This window comes from Cherax quadricarinatus, chromosome 62 (assembly GCF_038502225.1).
Source record: "Cherax quadricarinatus isolate ZL_2023a chromosome 62, ASM3850222v1, whole genome shotgun sequence".
NCBI lineage: Eukaryota > Metazoa > Arthropoda > Malacostraca > Decapoda > Parastacidae > Cherax > Cherax quadricarinatus.
Window position 1 is genome coordinate 23425832 of NC_091353.1, and position 25035 is coordinate 23450866.

Genomic DNA, 25035 nt, shown 5'->3' on the forward strand with positions numbered 1-25035 from the left:
AAAAAGACCCAAAGGCCAAAAAGGAAGGGCAAAAGGGAGGGGGTGGGGAGGAGGAGGAGGAAAGGAAAATGGGGAGGATGGGATAGGGAACGGGGGATTGGGGGGTAATTAGGTTCGGTCTGAGGAAGGAGACCGACAGGTCTAATTCCTCAGACCAAGAGCCTCTTCACCACGCCAAGGAGCCCCCCTTGAAGAGGACACAAATTTCAAAAGATGCCAATTTCAAAATAGGGTCCAGAATGAACAATACAGACATTTCTGGCACTAAAATAGCATTTTCTCTGTTCATTAGTCACATCTCCAGGCCTCTCTTATAATACTCCTGCTTTCCATTTTGAATTTTTATTCATGCAAAAAAATAGAAGGTTTACTATTATGCAGTCTACTGCATTACTGTAGTGATTGTACAAATAATGTCAACCCATTTGTGACTGCGTATTACACCAGCCATTTAGACATGTATTGGATGGTGACATCATTTGTTTACTCTTGAACATCGGGAAAAATTGAAGATTTCCACTACTTGAGCTCAATTTCAAGGTACTTTCTGTCGTGAAACCAATCAAAATCATATCTATTTCTGTAATATATCTTCCATTCTATCAAGTGAGATGAAAAAAACAAGAATACAACCATAAAATCTATACGAAAATACACTGCAAATTCGCTGTTCAACACCACGGTCGTAGTTTTTTCTCATTATGCACTGCATGCTGCAGGATATTTTTTTATATAGTACACACTTACCCACAGACCTATTCTCTCATATGTAGGCCCAAATTTACCAGTCAGAGCTTATCTGAGTGAGCTGAGCTCATGGTGACTGACAGTGGCTTCAAAGCCACTTTATCTTTTATTAACAAATTGTTGCTGAGAAACAAACTAGTAATGGTCAGTATAATGATGACCAGAGGGCACCAGCACATGCCAATCATTTTGAACCTTTTCCTAGTTGCAGTACACAGGTGCTGAGAATCTGAAGCCAAGTGAACGAGCTGTTTTCAAGTTATAAACAAAAACCATGGCAGAATATAACAAACAGGAAACTAGTTTAATGTTACCCTTCTAGAATACTTAATTGAGAGACATTTTATAAAATGGACACCACATGCTTAGCTCTTTTCCATTAGCTACAGATAAGATAAAATTAGGTATAGTAATTATGTACTGGGAGCAAGGGGCTAGTAGCCCCTTCTGTACAAATTACATAACCATGGCTCGTACATTTGGCCCAACTTTTATCTTTGGTGCTATACTTAAGTTCACATATGATGTATTACAGTTTGTCAGCCCACAGATCCTCAGGTAGGTATACCATCTTGGTGTTTTAAGCTTATTGCATTGTTAGATTTTTTCTTTTCAATTTAGATATGGCAAATTGTTAATTCACATTCTTAACAGTACCATGGAATATTAATGTCTTGTATACTTGATACAATACTGTCTGTATTACAATACAAGTACTAAGTTTTGAAAAATAGAAAACTATTTTTGGGGGAAGATTTAATGAACTATTGCAGGAATAATTCCCAGTAACAATATCTCAAATTTTACTGCTTTTTCAGACTATTTTAATTAATGTTTGCTCATTTGTGCATCAGTTCATCCTTTAGGACTTATTAGTAACATTTATGAAGGGATTCAAGGAAACCGGCAGGCCGGACTTGAGTCCTGGAGATGGGAAGTACAGTGCCTGCACTCTGAAGGAGGGGTGTTAATGTTGCAGTTTAAAAACTGAAGTGTAAAGCACCCTTCTGCCAAGACAGTGATGGAGTGAATGATGGTGAAAGTTTTTCTTTTTTGGGCCACCCTGCCTTGGTGGGAATCGGCCAGAGTGTTAATAAAAAAAAAAAATAGTTTCCTTTGTCCACTTTCTAAATAATTTACTGTACTAGTATGCAGCCATTTTAGAAGCTTCACATGAGTGCAAACAGCTGAACTGGTGTGGGGGCTGGCATATTGGTTCATCCAAAACCCATAGTATTTATACCTATTTACAAAGCAGGAGACAGGTCCTTAGTTTTGAACTATAGACCAATAAGCCTTACCTCCATAGTGGGAAAATTTATAGAATCTATAATTGCCAAGGCAATTCATAGCCATTTTGAAAGGCATAAATTGATTAATAAATCTCAGCACAGTTTTACAAAGGGGCACTCCTGCCTTACGAATTTACTAACTTTTTTTGCCAAGGTATTTGAGGAAGTCCTAGGTAGTAGGTTGGTAGACAGCAACCGCCCAGGGAGGTACTACCGTCCTGCCAAGTGAGTGTAACACGAAAGCCTGTAATTGTTTTACATGATGGTAGGATTGCTGGTGTCCTTTTTTCTGTCTCATGAACATGCAAAATTTCAGGTACGTCTTGCTACTTCTACTTACACTCAGGTCACACTACACATACATATACAAGCGTATATATACATACCCCTCTGGGTTTTCTTCGATTTTCTTTCTAGTTCTTGTTCTTGTTTATTTCCTCTTATCTCCATGGGGAAGTGGAACAGAATTCTTCCTCTGTAAGCCATGCGTGTCGTAAGAGGTGACTAAAATGCCGGGAGCAAGGGGCTAGTAACCCCTTCTCCTGTATATATTACTAAATTTAAAAGGAGAAACTTCAGTTTTTTCTTTTGGGCCACCCCACCTCAGTGGGATACGGCTGGTACGTTGAAAGAAAGAATTTGAGGAAGTAGATCATGGTAATGAATATGATATTGTGTTTATGGACTTCAGTAAGGCTTTTGATAGAGTTCCACATCAGAGGCTATTGAGGAAACTTATGGCACATGGAATGGGAGAAATTTTTTCCTGGGTAGAGGCATGGTTGACAGATAGGCAGCAGAGAGTTTGCATCAATGGGGAGAAGCCAGAGTGGGGGCGAGTCAGGAGTGGTGTTCCACAAGGGTCACTGTTAGGCCGCCCTTTTTTTGTTCACAATTTATATAAAGGACATTGTTGAGGGATTAAATAGCAACATAAGCAAGTTTGCTGATGACACCAAAATAGGTAGCCTAATTTATTCTAATGAGGATATTAGCCCTTAACCCTTTGAGGGTTTTCGTCGTACTAGTACGTCTTACGTGTAGGGGTTTTTGACGTACTAGTACTCATAAATTCTAGCGGCCTCAAATCTAGTGGGAGAAAGCTGGTAGGCCTTCATATGAAAGAATGGGTCTATGTGGTCAGTGTGCACAGTCTAAAAAAAATCCTGCAGCACACAGTGCATAATGAGAAAAAAAAAACTTTGACCATTTTTTTTGAATAAATCAGCGACTTTGCAGTGTATTTTCGTATGGTATTTATTGTTGTATTCTAGTTTTCTTGGTCTCATTTTATAGAATGGAAGACATATTACATAAATTGAGATGATTTTGACTGGTTTTACAAAGAAAAGTGCCTTGAAATTGAGCTCAAAGTAGCAGAAATGTTCGATTTTTACCAAACTTCAAAAGTACACAAATCGTGCCAAGCGTGCAATACACGTCAACTGGTGAGTCTAATATTCTTTCACAAGTGAACCAATAATATTTATACCATTTTTTACACTAATGCAGTAGTCTGCATAACAGTAAATCTTATATTTTTTGTGAAAATAAAAATTCAAAGTGGAAAGCAAAAGAATATAAGAGGGGCCTTGAGACGTTACTAATGACTAGAGGAAATGTCATTTTAGTGCTAGGAATGTCTTTCTTGTTTATTCTGGACCCTATTCGGAAATTGGCATCTTTTGAAATTTGTGTGAAATTGGCAAAATTGCTAAATTCTGACCACTGTACTGGATAGTTGAATTTCATAAATGAGTGGTTTCTTGCACCCATTCGATAGAAAAAATGGAGTTCTAGCGAAATATTCATGTTTTTTGTCGACTAGTACAGTGAAATTGGCCGAAAATGGGGCTCAAAGTGGGCAAAATCGCCGATGCGTAAACATTGCCGAGACCGCTAACTTTGCGAGAGCATAATTCCGTAAGTTTTCTATCAAATTTCAAACTTTTGGTGTCTTTATGATCGGGAAAATATTCTCTATCTTTTCATAAGAGAAAATAATTTTTTTTTTTTAAATTTGGCCGACCCTGAGAACGAGTTTCGGAGAGGGCCTGTCGACCCTCAAAGGGTTAAACGGTCCAAACGTATATATACGTTCTTACGCATAGCGCCCCAAAAGTATATACAGTGGACCCCCGGTTTACGATATTATTTCATTCCAGAAGTATGTTCAGGTGCCAGTACTGAACAAATTTGTTCCCATAAGGAATATTGTGAATTAGATAAGTCCATTTCAGACCCCCAAACATGCATTTACATAAATACACTAAAATAATTGGTCGCATTGGGAGGTGATCGTAAAGCGGGGGTCCATTGTATACGTTTTATTTTTCCTGCCTTAAAATTTGGCACAATTGGCCTGAGATGTCTTGTCAGCACAGAATGGGGGGGGGGGGTCATGGTCCTCCTCCTCCGGTCCTCTGGTGGTGATGGTGGTGGTGATGGTCGTCGTCGTCGTCGTCCTCCTCCTCCTCCTCCTCCTCCTCCTCGTCCTCCTCATCCTCCTCGTCCTCCTCCTCCTCGTCCTCCTCCTCCTCGTCCTCCTCGTCCTCCCCCTCCTCGTCTTCCCCCTCCTCGTCGTCCCCCTCCTCGTCGTCCCCCTCCTCGTCTTCCCCCTCCTCGTCTTCCCCCTCCTCGTCTTCCCCCTCCTCGTCTTCCTCCTCCTCGTCTTCCTCCTCCTCGTCTTCCTCCTCCTCGTCTTCCTCCTCCTCGTCTTCCTCCTCCTCGTCTTCCTCCTCGTCTTCCTCCTCCTCCTCGTCTTCCTCCTCCTCCTCGTCTTCCTCCTCATCTTCCTCCTCCTCCTCGTCTTCCTCCTTGTCCTCCTCCTCCTCTTCTTCCTCCTCCTCCTCTTGCTGGGACATATAAATACTTTGTATATATTCCAAGACAATAGTAAATGGCTAAGGCAGGTGTAAATGTCCACCTGTCAGTGTGTTTGTGCCAATTTCAGTACCTAATACTAGTGTCAGAACAAAGATTGGTTATAAAATAACAAGAACTACTACATATTATAATTATCAGAACATAAAAATTACATAAAATATGAAAAATAGAAAAAAGGTATATTGGCAACACTTCTGCAAGCGGCAGGATTCGATGTTGCTGTCACATGAGCATCCAGTGCCAACTTCTCGGCTTCATATCTCGGTAAGCACTGACCCTAATTTTTTTTTATTCTAAGACATGTCAAAAAATGTGTTCTTTTTTTTCTATACAAAAGTTTTTTTTTTTTCAAAATATTCTGGGCGCTGCGCGAGTGAACGTACATATACATTTGGACCGTTTAAGGGTTAGAGCACTCCAGGAAGATTTGAATAGACTGATGCAGTGGTTGGAGAAGTGGCAGATGCAGTTTAATATTGACAAATGTAAAGTTCTAAACACTGGACACGAAAATAACCATACCACATATAAACTAATAATGTAGATCTTAATATTGACTGCAAAAAGGATTTGGGAGTTCTGGTTAGCAGCAATCTAAAACCAAGACAACAGTGCATAAGTGTTCACAATAAAGCGAACTGAATCCTTGGCTTATCAAAGAGCATAAATATAGGAGTCCCAGGTTGTTCTTCAACTCTATACAGTGGACCCCTGGTTAACGATATTTTTTCATTCCAGAAGTATGTTCAGGTGCCAGTACAGACAGAATTTGTACCCATAAGGAATATTGTGAAGTAGATTAACCCATTTCAGACTCCCAAACATACATGTACAAACGCACTTACATAAATACACTTACATAATTGGTCGCATTGGGAGGTGATCGTTAAGCGGGGGTCCACTGTATATTTTTGGTTAGGCCTCATTTAGATTATGTTGCACAGTTCTGGTAACCATATTACAGAATGGATATAAATGCACTGGAAAATGTACAAAGGAGGATGACAAAGTTAATCCCATGTATCAGAAATCTTCCCTATGAGGACAGACTGAGGGCCCTGAATCTGCACTCTTTAGATAGGCGTATAATTAGGGGGGATGTGATTTTTTTTTTTTCAACAAACTGACCGTATCCCACCAAGGCAGGGTGGCCCAAAAAGAAAAACGAAAGTTTCTCTTTTCAAATTTAGTAATTTATATGGGAGAAGGGGTTACTAGTCCCTTGCTCCCAGCATTTTAGTCGCCTCTTACAACACGCATGGCTTACGGAGGAAGAATTCTGTTCCACTTCCCCATGGAGATAAGAGGAAATAAACAAGAACAAGAACTAGAAAGAAAATAGAAGAAAACCCAAAGGGGTGTGCTTGTACATGTACGTGTAGTGTGACCTAAGTGTAAGTAGAAGTAGCAAGACGTACCTGAAATCTTGCACGTTTATGAGACAAGCAAAAGACACCAGCAATCCTACTATCATGTAAAACAATTAGAGGCTTTCGTTTTACACTCACTTGGCAGGACGGTAGTACCTCCCTGGGCAGTTGCTGTCTACCAACCTACTACCTATGATTGAGGTGTATAAATGGAAAATAGGAAAAAAAATAAAGGGAATGTAAACAGCATGCTAGAAATATCTAACCTAGATAGGACTCGCAGCATTGGCTACAAACTGGAAAAATTCAGATTCAGGAAGGATATAGGAAGGCACTGGTTTGGTAATAGAGTTGTGGATGAGTGGAGCAAACCCCCAAGTACAGTGGACCCCCGGTTTACAATATTATTTCATTCCAGAAGTATGTTCAGGTGCCAGTACTGAAAGAATTTGTTCCCATAAGGAATATTGTGAATTAGATTAGTCCATTTCAGACCCCCAAACATACATGTACAAATGCACCTACATAAATACACTTACATAATTGGTCGCATTGGGAGGTGATCGTAAACCAGGGGTCCACTGTACTGTCATAGAAGCTAAGACATTGCGTAGTTTTAAAAATAGGCTGGATAAATACATGAGTGGGTGTGAGTTGGACCTGACTAGCTTTTCCTAACAGTTCTGATGTAGTGCTCCTTCCTCAAGTAGATGTGACCTGACCTGACCTGACTAGGTGGGTCATTGGTTTAAGCCAGGAGGTGACTTGGACCTGCCAGTAGGCCTGCTGCAGTGTTCCTTCTTTCTTATGTTCTTATAATGTAAAAAGAAGAAAAACTTTTGCTTTTTCTTCCTTGAGTCACCATGCCTTGGGAGACGGCTAATGTTAAAAAAAAAAATTACATATTTAATATGCATTATGATTCAATTTTGTGCTGTTAATAAAGCTGAAGGCAGCGACCTCCTGATCATCCAGTTACAATATGCACCAACAGCTGCCTTGATCAATGATCACTTGGTATCCACTTACTCATGTGTCTGTTCTAAACTACAAATCGGCCATCACTAATCTGGCAATCAGTTATCCGGTTCCATCAGTAATCCGACACTAATTTCGGCTAGCATAATTTCAAATTTCATCATCATACTCACTCAAATTTCATCAGTATACTGACTCAGATATTGTGCAGATGATTGTAAATAAACAGCAGCAAGCTAGTGGAGGAGAAAGCAGTGATGAAAATAAGGAAAATGTAGCAGAAAGTCTCTACTGATAGGTTAATTAAGTGTATTCTAACCTAACCACTTTGTAATCTGGCAAACTCACTAATCTGGCACACTACAGGTCCCAATGATGCCGGATTAGTGATTCACCAGGTCACTGGTAAACTACTACATTCACCATGTCACTGGTAAATTAGTAAATTCACCAAGTCACTGGTAAATTAGTAAATTCACCAGGTCACTGGTAATTTAGTAAATTCACAAGGTCACTGGTAAATTAGTAAATTCACCAGGTCACTGGTAAATTAGTAAATTCACAAGGTCACTGGTAAATTAGTAAATTCACCAGGTCACTGGTAAATTAGTAAATTCACCAGGTCACTGGTAAATTAGTAAATTCACCAGGTCACTGGTAAATTAGTAAATTCACCAGGTCACTGGTAAATTAGTAAATTCACCAGGTCACTGGTAACTACATTCACCCAGTCACTGGTAAACTACTACATTCACCAGGTCACTGGTAAACTACTACATTCACCAGGTCACTGGTAAACTACTACATTCATCAGGTCACTGGTAAACTACTACATTCATCAGGTCACTGATAAACTACTACATTCACCAGGTCACTGGTAAACTACTACATTCACCAGGTCACTGGTAAACTACTACATTCACCAGGTCACTGGTAAACTATTACATTCACCAGGTCACTGGTAAACTACTACATTCATCAGGTCACTGGTAAACTACTATATTCACCAGGTCACTGGTAAAGTACTACATTCACCAGGTCACTGGTAAAGTACTACATTCACCAGGTCACTGGTAAAGTACTACATTCACCAGGTCACTGGTAAACTACTACACTCACCAGGTCACTGGTAAAGTATTACATACACCAGGTCACTGGTAAACTACAACATTCACCAGGTCACTGGTAAACTACTACATTCACCAGGTCACTGGTAAAGTATTACATACACCAGGTCACTGGTAAACTACAACATTCACCAGGTCACTGGTAAACTACTATATTCACCAGGTCACTGGTAAACTAAATTCACCAGGTCACTGGTAAACTACTACATTCACCAGGTCACTGGTAAACTACTACATTCACCAGGTCACTGGTAAACTACTACATTCACCAGGTGACTGGTAAACTACTACATTCACCAGGTCACTGGTAAACTACTACATTCACCAGGTCACTGGTAAACTACTACATTTATCAGGTCACTGGTAAACTACTACATTCACCAGGTCACTGGTAAACTACTACATTTACCAGGTCACTGGTAAAGTACTACATTCACCAGGTCACTGGTAAACTACTACACTCACCAGGTCACTGGTAAACTACTACACTCACCAGGTCACTGGTAAACTACTACATTCACCAGGTCACTGGTAAACTACTACACTCACCAGGTCACTGGTAAAGTATTACATACACCAGGTCACTGGTAAACTACAACATTCACCAGGTCACTGGTAAACTACTACATTCACCAGGTCACTGGTAAACTACTACATTCACCAGGTCACTGGTAAACGACTACATTCACCAGGTCACTGGTAAACTACTACATTCACCAGGTCACTGGTAAACTACTACATTCACCAGGTCACTGGTAAACTACTACATTCACCAGGTCACTGGTAAACTACTACATTCACTAGGTCACTGGTAAACTACTACATTCACCAGGTCACTGGTAAACTACTACATTCACCAGGTCACTGGTAAACTACTACATTTACCAGGTCACTGGAAAACTACTACATTTACCAGGTCACTGGTAAACACTACATTCACCAGGTCACTGGTAAACTACTACATTTACCAGGTCACTGGTAAACACTACATTCACCAGGTCACTGGTAAACTACTACATTCACCAGGTCACTGGTAAACTACTACATTCACCAGGTCACTGGTAAACTACTACATTCACCAGGTCACTGGTAAACTACTACATTCACCAGGTCACTGGTAAACTACTACATTCACCAGGTCACTGGTAAACTACTACATTCACCAGGTCACTGGTAAACTACTACATTCACCAGGTCACTGGTAAACTACTACATTCATCAGGTCACTGGTAAACTACTACATTCACCAGGTCACTGGTAAACTACTACATTCATCAGGTCACTGGTAAACTACTACATTCACCAGGTCACTGGTAAACTACTACATTCACCAGGTCACTGGTAAACTACTACATTCATCAGGTCACTGGTAAACTACTACATTCACCAGGTCACTGTTAACTACATTCACCAGGTCACTGGTAAACTACTACGTTTACCAGGTCATTGGTAAACACTACATTCACCAGGTCACTGGTAAACTACTACATTCACCAGGTCACTGGTAAACTACTACATTTACCAGGTCACTGGTAAACTACTACATTTACCAGGTCACTGGTAAACTACTACATTTACCAGGTCACTGGTAAACACTACATTCACCAGGTCAGTATAAATATACTCACCACTCACCAGGTCATTTGACATCAACTTACCCATTATTCACCAGGTCACTTCATACAAACTTACCCATAAGAGTGTATCCTGTTGTAATCACCCCATTCACCAGGTCGCTTCCCTAGTTTAAGAAAGAAAATCGCTGTTAATATAATATCTATAATATTAACTGAATAACTGTATGGTACTATGCACCTATGCTTTCACATCAAAAATTATTAATATGGCCAGAATTTTTAAATTGGCTGTACAGCCTCTCCTCACTTAGTGACATACTTGTTTACCAACAATTCGGACTTACGACGGGCTCTTTGACCAGTATTCATACCTAAATAATGTATGTTAAAACTGATTTCCTCTATTCTGTTAGAATATACAGAACACTACTGTATAAACATTTAAAAATATACCAGAAATGCTATAAATGGTGCAAAGGTGACATTAAAACAATATCAAAGATGGTTGACACAAACCCACTACCAATATAGTATGCTCCTCACTTACCGATGAATTTGTTTACCAACGAGGTCTCAGGAACGGAACTCCGTTGTTAAATGAGGAGAGGCTGTACATCAGACTAAGCATGTCACAAAAATGTACATCTTGTAAAACCCATTACAAGGATTATTAACTCAGGTACTGTCAGTAGTGTGAGTGTTACCTTGACGAGGCAGTACTGACTCATATAGGCTCTGGAAAATTAAGCTCCAAAAAAGTCAAATCACATTTATAAAATGTGTTAAGCGTTTCTTAACCCTTTCAGGGTCCAAGGCCCAAATCTGGAGTCACGCACCAGTGTCCAAGAATTTTCCCAAAAAAAATTTGTTATTTTTTCTTATGAAATCGTAGAGAATCTTTTTGTGAAGGTAATAAAACAAAAAGTACAAAATTAGGTGGAAAATTGACGAAATTATGCTCTCGCGAATTTTGATGTGTCAGTGACATTTACGAATCGGCGATTTTGCCGACTTTGACTCCCATTTTAGGCCAATTACATTATTCCAATCAACCAAATTCTTAGCTATTTCACTAGTATTACTTCTATTCTATCGATTGAGCACAAGAAATTGCCAAGTCAACTGTTTCAACTACAAAATAAAGTGATCGGAAATTGTTAATTTGGCCAATTTAAAACAAAGTTCAAAATATTCCAATTTCAAAATAGGGTCCAGAATAAACAATGTAGGCATCCCTGGCACTAAACTAATGTTTCCTCTGTTCATTAGTTATGTTTTGAGGCTTTACAAATAAATTCCATTTTGATTTTTTATTCACATAATGAATTTTTATTCACACCAAAAAATAGAAGATTTACTGTTATGCAATACTGTAATAATTGTATAAATATCATCACCATATTTGTGAATGTATATTAGACCCACCAGCTGACGTGTATTAGACGTGTGAGGTCGTTTGTTTACTCTTGAATATCGGCAAAAATTTAACATTTCCGCTACTTTGAGCTCAGTTTCAAGCCATTTCCAGTGCTAAAACCAATCAAAATCATCTCTATTTCTGTAATATGTCTTCCATTCTATCAAATGAGACCAAGAAATCGCAAATACAACTATAAAAAACATACGAAAAAACACTGCAAAGTTGCTGTTTTAATCGAAAAATCATGATTTAAGTTTTTTTCTCTCATTATACACAGTGTGCTGCAGGATCTGTTTTATGTGGTGCACACATACCACATAGATGTATTCTCTCATATCTAGGCCCAAATGTACCACTCACAGTTTATCAGAGTGAGCTGAGCTCATGGCGTAGATCTACGGTTTGGACCCTGAATGTAAAGCCGTAGATCTACGGGACGGACCCTGAAAGGGTTAAATGGTCTACATAACAAAGGGCTTTTTATACAGAAGTAATATACAGTGGAAACTTGACTTATGAGTTTAATCTGTTCCAGGAGCTAGCTCATAACTCAATTCACTCATATATCAAATTAATTTTCCTCATTTAAATTAATTGAAAAGCCATTAATCCGTTCCTGCACTCCAGAGAGATGAGAAAAAATACAGTCGACCCTCGTCTAACGATATTAATTCGTTCCTGAGAGCTCATCGTTAGCCGAAATTATCGTTAGCCGAGTTAATTTTCCCCATAAGAAATAATGGAAATTCAATTAATCCGTTCCAGACAGCCATAAGTATTAAAAAAAAAAAAAATCATGAAATATACATTTCCCTACAAAGAAAACAATAAGACATGCACAATAACTACATAAATAAATGTTAAAATGACATCTTTATTGAAGAGTATTGATGAGTGATGAGACACTGTTTTTCTTGAACACTCTGGGATTTTCAGAGTGATACTTGAGTAAAGGCTTCACTTTGCAGCAACAGCTGACTGTGGTGCAGCAGCAGCTGACTGATCCAGTAACAGCTGACTGGTCCAGCAACAGCTGACTGTGGTGCAGCAACAGCTGATTGATCCAGCAACAGCTGACTGGTCCAGCAACAGCTGACCATGGTGCAGCAACAGCTGACTGATCCAGCAACAGCTGACTGGTCCAGCAACAGCAGACCGTGGTGCAGCAACAGCTGACTGATCCAGCAACAGCTGACTGGTCCAGCAACAGCTGACTGGTCCAGCAACAGCTGACCATGGTGCAGCAACAGATAACTGGTCCAGCAACAGCTGATGGTGGTGCAGCAGCAGCTGAGTGTGGTACAATAGTATTTCTCACCCTTTTTACCAGAGGGTTGGCACTAGAAGCTTTCTTTGGGCCCATGGTGGCTTATTAGCAGTTACAAGCACTATAAACAATGGAATAATACAAAATGTATCGAATATATGCATGCAACTGGCCACCCTGGCTCGTAAACAATGACGGCAGTGCTGGATGGACAGGTTCGGGATGAGTCACGTTGGTCAGAGATAGCTGACGGTGGTGCAGCAGCAGCTGACTGTGGTGCAGCAGCAGACCGTGGTGCAGCGGCAGCTCACCGTGGTTCAGCAACAGCTCACCATGGTTCAGCAACAGCTGACTGTGGTGTAGCAGCAGTTGACCATGGTGCAGCAGCAGCTGACTGTGGTGCAGCAGCAGCTGATCATGTTGCAGCAACAGCTGACTGGTCCAGCAACAGCTGACTGTGGTGCAGCAACAGCTGACCGTGGTGCAGCAACAGTGTTCAGTGGTCAGTCGTCAGTGTTCAGTGGTCAGTCGTCACGTGAGGTCACAGACCCTGAGCTGCTTTGGGGATTAGCGTGGACGGTTACAAAGCATGGCTTGCTTCTGCAGTGTTTTAAAAACTGAGGTTGGAGAGTTGAAGGAGGAGGTCTTGCTTCTCCAGGAGGAGATTAGGAGGCTGAAGGTCCACCTCAATGGGCCTGGGAGAGAGTGTGAGGTGGTTGGAGATGTGGGGAATGAGGCTTCTAGCAGTGAGGTGCAGTCTGTCTCTCACTGTGAGGAGGCTGTAGGTGGGGAGGTAGCAACGGCTACCAGCAGTGAGGTGCAGCCCAGCACCTGCTACAAGTGGCGAGTTGTTCACAGTAATGGGAGGCGCATCAGAGTAAGGAAAGTTAAGAGTGAAGATCTGAAGGTAGGAAATCGCTTCTCTGTTCTCCAGGATGAATGTACTTCAGTGGCCAGTGAAGGTAAGGGTACTACTGCCCCTGCTAATGAAGGTAAGCGCATTCTTGTGGTTGGTGACTCTCAGGTAAGATATGTTGACCGTGCTTTTTGTAATAGGAATAAGAAGATGAGAGATAGAGTGTGCTTCCCTGGAGCTGGTGTTGGGGACATTGTCAACAGGCTGGATAATATCATGTCAGGTAATGGGAACAAGCCCATTATCTGTCTCAGTGCTGGTGGAAATGATATTGGGAAGGGTAGGAGAGAAGAGCTGCTAGATAAGTACAGGTCAGCTATAGATTTCATTAAGTCTAAGGGAGGGATCCCAATCATATGTAGCATCTTGCCTAGAAGGGGAGTAGGAAATGAATGGTTGTCTAGGGCAATTGGTGTAAATTGCTGGCTAGACAGATACTGCAAGGAACTTGCAATCCCATTCATTGACAACTGGAACAACTTTTATGGCAAACATGATATGTATGCAAGGGATGGGGTACATCTCTCTGGGGCAGGGGTGGTAGCACTTGCAGACTCGATTGAGAAGGCCATTGGTGAAATGCCTATGATTTTAAACTGATGGAAGATAGAGGTATGGGTGTGTGTGGGAAACAAGCAGGTTGCAACACTAGGGTTGGAAACAGTAAATGTATAAAAGGCATTCAGCATGAAGTTATAAATAAAGACAATAGAACAGGTCAGCAAACAAAGGGGGACAGCAGAGGGCAGCAAGGGACTAGCTCCCTTAAGGTTTACTATACTAATAGCAGGAGTGTTAGAAATAAGATAGATGAGCTAAGATTAATTGCAAGTGCAGGAAACATAGATATTATTGCTATAACAGAGACCTGGCTCAATCTGAAAGATAGAGAGATGCCCTCTGAATGTCACATACAAGGCTATAAATTATTCCACACTGACAGGGTCAACAGGAAAGGTGGTGGAGTAGCGATGTATGTCAGAGACAATTTAAATTGTTGTGTTAGACAAGATATTAAATTAGAAGCGTCAGCCACTGAATCTGTTTGGTTACAGCTTCTCGAGGGCCGAGAAAAACTAATTTTGGGTGTGATTTACAGGGCCCCAAATCTTGATAGGGAGTGCAGTAAACTTCTATGGGACGAAATTCGTAAGGCATCTACATACGAAAATGTTGTGCTAATGGGAGATTTCAACTATAGACAGATTGACTGGAGCAATTTGACAGGAAATTTAGAGTCGGGTGACTTTCTTGATTCGATCCAGGATTGTTTTTTAAAACAGTTTGTGACAGAGCCAACTAGGGGAAATAACCTCCTTGACTTGGTTCTTGCCAGTAGGGAAACACTAATTAATAATCTTGAGGTTAATGATGAGCTTGGGGAGAGTGATCACAAATCACTCAGTTTTAACATATTATGGAATTCCCCTAATAATGGCAATCAAGTCTCCGTCCCTGACTTTCGCTTGGCTGATTTCATAGGACTGAAAAATTACTTAGGTGGGCTGAACTGGAATGACCTGACTAAGGGTCAGGTAGGTGGTGATGGTTGCCGATATGATGCTTTCCAGGGCATAGTTCTAGCTGCTCAGTCAAATTATGTTCCAAATAGGGAAATCAGATCAAACAAAAATGATCCTAAATGGATGAACAATAGATTAAAATATCTGATTGGTCAAAAGAGAGGCATATATAGGCAAATCAAAAGAGGAGAGGGGCAATTAAGAAATCGATATATTCAGTTAAAGAGAGAAATAAAAAAGGGAATTAGAAAAGCAAAAAGAGATTATGAGGTTAAAGTTGCAAGAGAATCGAAGACTAACCCAAAAGGATTCTTTCAGGTATACAGAAGTAAGATCAGGGACAAGATAGGCCCACTCAAAAGTTCCTCGGGTCAGCTCACTGACAGTGATAAGGAAATGTGTAGAATTTTTAACACATACTTCCTCTCAGTTTTTACACAGGAGGATACCAGTGATATTCCAGTAATGATAAATTATGTAGAACAGGACGATAATAAACTGTGCACTATTAGGGTCACAAGTGACATGGTCCTTAGGAAAATAGATAAATTAAAACCTAACAAATCCCCAGGCCCTGATGAACTGTATGCAAGGGTTCTAAAGGAATGTAAAGAGGAGCTTAGCACACCTTTGGTTAATCTTTTCAACATATCACTACAAACTGGCATGGTGCCAGATAAGTGGAAAATGGCAAATGTGATACCTATTTTCAAAACAGGTGACAGGTCCTTAGCTTCGAACTATAGACCAATAAGCCTAACCTCCATAGTGGGAAAATTTATGGAATCAATAATTGCCGAGGCAGTTCGTAGCCACCTTGAAAAGCATAAATTAATCAACGAATCTCAGCATGGTTTTACAAAGGGGCGTTCCTGCCTTACGAATTTATTAACTTTTTTCACTAAGGTATTTGAGGAGGTAGATCATGGTAATGAATATGATATTGTGTATATGGACTTCAGTAAGGCTTTTGACAGGGTCCCACATCAGAGACTATTGAGGAAAATTAAAGCACATGGAATAGGAGGAGAAATTTTTTCCTGGATAGAGGCATGGTTGACAAATAGGCAGCAGAGAGTTTGCATAAATGGGGAGAAATCAGAGTGGGGAAGCGTCACGAGCGGTGTTCCACAGGGGTCAGTGTTGGGCCCCCTGCTGTTCACAATCTACATAAACGACATAGATGAGGGCATAAAGAGCGACATCGGCAAGTTTGCCGATGACACCAAAATAGGCCGTCAAATTCATTCTGACGAGGACATTCGAGCACTCCAGGAAGATTTGAATAGACTGATGCAGTGGTTGGAGAAGTGGCAGATGCAGTTTAATATAGACAAATGCAAAGTTCTAAATGTTGGACAGGACAATAACCATGCCACATATAAACTAAATAATGTAGATCTTAATATTACGGATTGCGAAAAAGATTTAGGAGTTCTGGTTAGCAGTAATCTGAAACCAAGACAACAGTGCATAAGTGTTCGCAATAAAGCTAATAGAATCCTTGGCTTCATATCAAGAAGCATAAATAATAGGAGTCCTCAGGTTGTTCTTCAACTCTATACATCCTTGGTTAGGCCTCATTTAGATTATGCTGCACAGTTTTGGTCACCGTATTACAGAATGGATATAAATTCTCTGGAAAATGTACAAAGGAGGATGACAAAGATGATCCCATATATCAGAAACCTTCCCTATGAGGATAGACTAAGGGCCCTGAAACTGCACTCTCTAGAAAGACGTAGAATTAGGGGGGATATGATTGAGGTGTATAAGTGGAAGACAGGAATAAATAAAGGGGATATAAATAGTGTGCTGAAAATATCTAGCCTAGACAGGACTCGCAGCAATGGTTTTAAGTTGGAAAAATTCAGATTCAGGAAGGATATAGGAAAGTACTGGTTTGGTAATAGAGTTGTGGATGAGTGGAACAAACTCCCAAGTACCGTTATAGAAGCCAGAACGTTGTGTAGCTTTAAAAATAGGTTGGATAAATACATGAGTAGATGTGGGTGGGTGTGAGTTAGACCTGATAGCTTGTGCTAACAGGTCGGTTGCCGTGTTCCTCCCTTAAGTCAATGTGACCTGACCTGACTAGGTTGGGTGCATTGGCTTAAGCCGGTAGGAGACTTGGACCTGCCTCGCATGGGCCAGTAGGCCTTCTGCAGTGTTCCTTCGTTCTTATGTTCTTATGTTCTTATGTTCTAACAGCTGACCGTGGTGCAGCAACAGCTGACCGTGGTGCAGCAACAGCTGACCGGTCCAGCAACAGCTGACCATGGTGCAGCAACAGCTGACTGGTCCAGCAACAGCTGACCATGGTGCAGCAACAGCTGACTGGTCCAGCAACAGCTGACGGTGGTGTAGCAGCAGCTGACTGTGGTACGATAGTATTTCTCACCCTTTTTACCACAGGGTTGGCACTAGAAGTTTTCTTTGGGCCCATGGTGGCTTATTTAGGAGTTACAAGCACTAAAAACAATGGAATAATACAAAATGTATCGAATATATGCATGCAACCGGCCACCCTGGCTCGTAAACAATGACGGCAGTGCTGGATGGACAGGTTCGGGACGAGTCACATTGGTCAGAAACAGCTGACAGTGGTGCAGCAGCAGCTGACCGTGGTGCAGCAGCAGCTCACCGTGGTTCAGCAACAGCTGACTGTGGTGCAGCAGCAATTCACCATGGTGCAGCAGCAGCTGACTGTGGTGAAGCAGCAGCTGACAGTGGTGCAGCAGCAATTGACCATGGTGCAGCAGCAGACTGTGGTGCAGCAGTAGCTGATCGTGGTGCAGCAACAGCTGACTGGTCCAGCAACAGCTGACTGTGGTGTAGCAACAGCTGATGGTGCAGCAACAGCTGACCATGGTGCAGCAACAGCTGACGGTGGTGCAGCAACACCTGACTGCGGTACGATATTTCTCACTCTTTTTACCACAGGGCTGGTACTAGAAGCTTTCTTTGGGCCCATGGTGGCTTATTTAGCAGTTACAAGCACTATAAACAATAGAATAATACAAAATGTATCGAATGTATGCATGCAACCGGCCACCCTGGCTTGTAAACAATGACGGCAAGGCAGCTGAGGCGCTCAGGCTGGACGGACAGGTTTGGGAGGAATCACATTGGGCGAGTTTTTCATTGTTAAGCGGGCCAAATATTTTACACTCAAACGCTTCGTTAGGTGGATTTAACATTATGCGATGCGTTCATTAGGCGAGGGTCCACTGTACTTGAATATGACGCTATTATCAACTGTAGGCTCATTTATCTATCACAATTCATCTAATGTAACATAATAAACAATATAATTAACACAAAAACATGATATATACTGTAGAATGAATAAAACAGGCCATAATATGGTGGCAGCGGCAAAAGCGTTTGCCATTTCCTGTCCAACTTTGACTATAGTATCTTCCCATGCCCTTATTGTAAGAGAAAATGGAGTACTTTTGAGGCTAACTGCAGTAGATCACTAGTTTTCTGAGGAAAACACTGAAAATATTGTATATAAGCACATAACAAATCATAATATACGACAATGTAAAGAAATAATAAACTGTTTATATAAAGTGTATATGTACTTATACAATTGGAACAGAGATGGTGGTGTAGGGGAGGTTGAGGGTGGGAGATTCGCAGTGCGGCGTATGATGTTAGTGGCCCTGTAAATCTCCAACAACAACACTGTTTTGTTTCCTCACTGAACTTAACTCGAACAATTTGTTTTATCACTTAACTGATACAATTTGTTTTGTTAAATCACTGAACATAACTGATACAATTTGTTTAGTTTAATCACTGAACATAACTGATACAATTTGTTTAGTTTACCTTTTCACTTCTTTCACTTGTTCTTACTTTTCACTGCCTCGTCCCTTCTCTCAATTCAATTCAATTCAAAGTCTATTCTCTATAAGGATTACAATGCTGAGTTTACAGAATTTGGTTATTGTATTGTTTACATGTAGTAAAATAATAATTACGGAGTGTACCACTAGAACACCTAGCATGGCTAGGCATTTCGGGCAGACTTAAATTAAATCTTAAGTTTAAAATATTACAAAATTATGAGGTAAGTTGGTATTATGGCTAAGTGACTAAATACTAGTTTGTGAGTTTAGCAATGTGAATGCTTTTGTTTTGGCACTATACATAGTTTCAGTATTGGAGTATCACAGGCCAACTTATAACTAGTTAAGATTCATTATTTTGAGATTGAGATTGATATTTCTGTTTATGGTCAAATGGGTGAGTGAGTGTAAGTGTGAACCACCAGGTGGTATTCGTGTAATTAGTTGACAGGGTGTATCAGGGAGATAAGATGTTTTCTGATGGTAGTTTTGAAGGTGAGGAATGTGTCTGCAGTTTTAGAATTTTCAGGTAGGGTGTTCCAGATTTTAGGGCCTTTGACATACATTGAATTTTTGTAAAGGTTTAGTCGGACATGGGGAATGTCATAGAGATGTTTGTGTCTGGTATTGTGCCTGTGGGTTCTTTCGCAACTATCAAGAAAGCGTTTTAGGTCAAGGTTAATATTGGAATTTAAGGTCCTGTAGATGTAGATTGCACAGTAGTAAGTGTGGATGTTCTGAACAGGGAGTAAGTTTAGATCTATGAAGAGTGGGGGGGTGTGTTGCCAGGGATGGGATTTAGTGATTATTCTTACTGCGGCTTTTTGTTGGGTTATTATTGGCTTTAGGTGTGTTGCTGCAGTTGAACCCCAAGCACATATAGCATAGCTGAGGTATGGATATATAAGTGAATGGTATAGTGTGAGAAGGGCAGTTTGCGGCACGTAGTATCGTATCTTGGAGAGGATCTCAACCGTTTTGGATACTCTTTTGGTTATTTGTTGGATATGGGTGCTGAAGTTCATGTTGTTGTCGAGGTATAGGCCTATGAATTTGCCCTCATTATGCCTGGCAATTAGAGTGTTGTCGATCTTAATGTTAATTTGCGCATCTCCTGCTCTGCTACCAAACATAATGTAGCAGGTTTTGTCAGTGTTAAGCGTAAGTTTATTGGCTGTCATCCAAGTCGATATTTTGATCAGCTCCTCATTAACAATGATGTTGAGGGTGGCAAGATTAGGGTGAGAGATGACATAAGTCGTGTCATCAGCAAAGAGAATGGGGTTCAGGTGTTGAGATACGTTTGGAAGATCATTGATGTATATGAGGAAGAGCAGGGGACCAAGGACACTTCCCTGCGGAACTCCAGTATCAAGTGGCTGTGTTGCTGATGCTGTGTCTTAAACCCCTTCAGGGTCCAAGGCCCAAATCTGAAGTGGTGCCACAGTGTCCAAGAATTTTCCAAAAAAAAATTTGTTATTTTTTCTTATGAAATGGTAGAGAATCTTTTTGTGAGGGTAATAAAACAAAAAGTACGAAATTTGATGGAAAAGTGACGAAATTATGCTCTCGCGAATTATGATGTGTCAGCGACATTTACGAATCGGCGATTTTACCGACTTTGACTCCCATTTTAGGCCAATTACATTATTCCAGTCAACCAAATTCTTAGCTATTTCACTAGTATTACTTCTATTCTATCGATTGGGCACAAGAAATCGCCAAGTCAACTGTTTCAACTACAAATTAAAGTGATCTGAAAATGTTAATTTAGTCAATATAACACAAAGTTCAAAATATTCCAATTTCAAAATAGGGTCCAGAATAAACAATGTAGGTATTCCTGGAACTAAACTAACATTTCCTCTGTTCATTAGTTACGTTTTGAGGCTTTACAAATAAATTCCATTTTGATTTTTTTATTCACATAATGAATTTTTATTCACACCAAAAAATAGAAGAGTTACTGTTATGCAATACTGTAATAATTGTATAAATATCATCACCATATTTGTGAATGCATATTAGACCCACCAGCTGGCGTGTATTAGACGTGTGAGGTCGTTTGTTTACTCTTGAATATCGGCAAAAATTTAACATTTCTGCTACTTTGAACTCAGTTTCAAGCCATTTCCAGTGCTAAAACCAATCAAAATCATCTCTATTTCTGTAATATGTCTTCCATTCTATCAAATGAGACCAAGAAATTGCAAATAGAACTATAAAAACATACGAAAAAACACTGCAAAGTCGCTGTTTTAATAAAAAAATCATGATTTCAGCTTTTTTCTATTATACACAGCGTGCTGCAGGATCTGTTTTATGTGGTGCACACATACCACATAGATGTATCCTGTCATATCTAGGCCCAAATGTATCACTCACAGTTTATCAGAGTGAGCTGAGCTCATGACATAGATCTATTTATTTATTTATTTATTTATTTATTTATAATTTGAGCACACATACAGAGGTACAAAAAAATACAGATAAGAGCAGCATGCCAAAGCCACTTATACTATGCATAGCATTACGGGCTGGCTTAAAATTAACTTAAGATTAACTAAGCAATGATGAAATCAGTGAAAAACATTAATGTAAACAGATTACTATAAAGCACAAGTGAGTATTACAAAGACAGGTCATATGGTTGCATGCATTGTTGTAAATTCAGTAGAATGGAGTATTCTGTTAGGTAGTGTATTTAAAAAATAATAAAGTTAGATTGGGTTTTAGGTTTAACATTTATGTGATATAATTGTGAGAAACATTTAAGAGATACAATTTATAAGGTTCAGTTATTCAGTATTTATTTGGTTTTGGGTGAGTAAGTGATCTTTGAGAAGAGACTTGAATTTATAAACAGGTAGTGTTTCTTTTATATTTACAGGTAATGAATTCCAGATTTTAGGGCCTTTTATGTGCATTGAGTTTTTGCATAGCGTGAGATGGACACGAGGAATATCAAAGAGTGATCTGTGCCTTGTGTTATGGTCATGTGTTCTGTTGAGGTTGGCAAGGAGATGTTTGAGGGGAGGGTTAATATCAGAGTTGAGTGTTCTATGTATGTAATAGGTGCAGTAATAAGTATGGATGTTTTGTATGGTGAGTAGGTTGAGTGTATTGAATATTGGTGGAGTGTGCTGCCTGTAGTGAGAATTTGTTATCATTCTAACTGCAGCCTTTTGTTGGGTAATTAGTGGTCTGAGATGGTTACTTGTTGTTGAGCCCCATGCACAAATTCCATAGGTGAGATAGGGGTAAATAAGAGAGTGATATATGGTTTGGACCCTGAATGTAAAGCCGTAGATCTACGGGATGGACCCTCAAAGGGTTAATGGTGACATACTGATACCTATTATTAAGGAAAGATTTGAAATATGCAAGCGCATGGCCTCTTATACCATAATGGTCAAGTTTGTGGAGTAGGATGCCGTGGTCTACTGTGTCAAAAGCTTTTCTTGGGTCAATAAAAATTCCTAGTGGATATTCCTTATTTTCCAATACTGTGTAAAGCAGATCTAGCATTTTTATGATTGCATCATTAGTGCTTTTATTTTTCCTGAATCCAAATTGGCAGGGGTTGAGTATGTTTTGTGCCGTTCTAAATGAATACAGTCTCCTGTGCACGAGTTTCTCAAAGATTTTGGATAGCAATGGTAAGTTTGATATTGGCCTATAGTTGTATAAATCTGTAGGGTCACCACCTTTATGTATTGGTGTAACCCTTGCCATCTTGAGTAGTTTCGGGAAGGTGCTAGTTTCTAGTGACTTGTTAAAAGTAATGAGATAGTATGCGAGAGGACATGGGCCACTCTCTTGTACAATAATGGTGGGACATGAGACAGATTCCCTGAGTTATTACATATGTATTATGTACATAATATGTACATAACTGTAATAATTATTATTGATAATTTAGGGAACTGAAGCTCTATCGTTATAATAATAATAATAATAATTACTATTATTATTAATTACGGGAACTAGAGCACATACCCAATTCCCTAGATCAAGAGCCCCTCACCAGCATCAAGGAACCTTGATGCTGGTGAGGGGTTTCAGTTCCCTAAATTATTATCAATAATAATAATTATAATAATAATTATTACAATAATGACAGAGCTTCAGTTCCCTAAATTATTAACAATACATTATTATAATAACGAGAGCTTCAGAACCAAGCCAACTCAGTGCACTGTTTACCTAGCTGTAGGAGCAGTTCTCTCCTGCTTTGCTTACATTTTTGACAGTCATTTGGCCAAATTTTGCTTTTCTAACCATGGGTCCTAAGAAAATAAGTGTAAAGGACAGTGCTGAGAAGAAAAAGAGGAGGAATTAAAGCATGAAATCATAGATAAACAAGAGAGGTGTCCAGGTTTTGGGTTGACGGGGAAGTGGAGGGGGAGCTGGCTCGTTACTCAAATGTTGGCTCATGACTCAGAGCAAAAAAAATCGACCAATCGATGGTTATCTCAAAAAAACTCGTACATTGGGACACTCGTTAGTCAAGGTTCCACTGTATGTCAATCACCCTAACTGTATATTTAGGTTCAGTAAGATTTTTCAGGAAACAGGACAAGTGTTTCCTGAGAGAGAGGTCTTAGTCACATGATGAACTGAAACTTTATCTTTTTGTCATGTAATCAAAGCCTTCCACTGGCTTACCAGTCCAGCCCTTTAAAAATTATGGTTATAATTATAACCACTTTTGACTATTTTTTTCAACAAACCAGCTGTATCTCACCAAGTCAGGGTGACTAAAAAAGAAAAATGAAAGTTTGTCTTTTTAATTTAGTATTTTATACAGGAGAAGGGGTTACTAGCCCCTTGCTCCCATTTTTTATTATTATAATTGTATAATATACCGTATTCCACATTATAGAAATAGTTTTGCAGTGCTTTAAAATCTTCTCATATTGCAATACTAACCAAACCAACACTGTGCTAAATCATCTAACCAGTCTATTACATCAACTCATACTTAACCCTTTGACTGTTTCCGACGTATAAATACGTCTTACGAGCCAATGTTTCTGACGTATTTATACGCACAAATTCTAGCGGCTTCAAATCGCGCGCCAAAGGCCTGGTAGGCCTACACGGGAGAGAATGGGTCTCAGTGGTCGGTGTGCACCCTGTGAAAAAAATCTGGGACCTAGCAGTGCATTGTGGGAACGCCATGTTGTCAGTCCATTTTCACCATGCCTCTCGGTAAGAAGTTCCTCACTCCTCGGCGGATTGGAGGTCTTTTGTTCCCAAGTGATAGCTCTAACAGCGATGAAAATGTCAGTGACAGTGAATTCAAGGGTTTTCAAGTGAGTGTTACCGAAAAAAGTGCCCAGGATAACGTAAATAGTGACGAAAACCCAGATGACCCACAACCTTCGACCTCTGGTGCTGTGCCGGCTTGTTCACATTCACCTTCGCCTGTACCAGGACGAAAGAGGAAACTATTTGGTCGTGTACAACACCCTGATGATAGCAGTGATAGTGATAGTGATTTCAAGGTCATTGAAAGCAGTTCTAGTGACAGTGAGAGTGAATATTCCCCAGTGAAGCGCCAGTATGTACGACGTAGCATGCGGTCTGGTAGTGTTTCATATGTTGTTCCAAGGGGAAGGAGAAACTCTGGGAGCACATCCCGTGGCCCAACACCACGACCTGATAGTGAAGATGACGATATTGTAACGATGGGTATGAATGGTGACAGTGAGGGAGGAGGCAGTGGTGGTGATAGTGAGGGTGGCACGGCCCATGTGGCACCATCACCGGGCCACGCTACTAGCCACGCGGCTGACTCAGCAGAACAACCAGCCTCACCCTACCCCACACTGCCACAACCTGCACCACCACAACCTGCACAGCCACAACCACGGTACAATATCCAGACCCCACCAGCAGACCGCATCTGGGATTGGCAGGACGGTGACGAGTTTGTTCCCAGTCCCCATGACTTTGATGAAACACAAAGTGGAATAAAGCCATCTTGTCCACTTGGGAACAATGCCAGTGAACTGGACTGCTTTGAGTTATTCTTCGATGAACCCCTGATGGACATCATTGTCAGGG

At 40.3% G+C, this 25035-nt stretch overlaps 1 protein-coding gene across 1 annotated transcript in view; it reads right to left on the bottom strand.

The window, feature by feature from the left end:
* Positions 1-25035, bottom strand: part of LOC128687221 (protein D2) — a 215972-nt gene that overhangs the window by 12713 nt on the left and 178224 nt on the right. The window contains exon 5 of the mRNA XM_070098501.1: positions 10093-10141. Within this exon, the coding sequence (XP_069954602.1) occupies positions 10093-10141 (49 nt within the window). The remainder of the gene's footprint in view (positions 1-10092; positions 10142-25035) is intronic.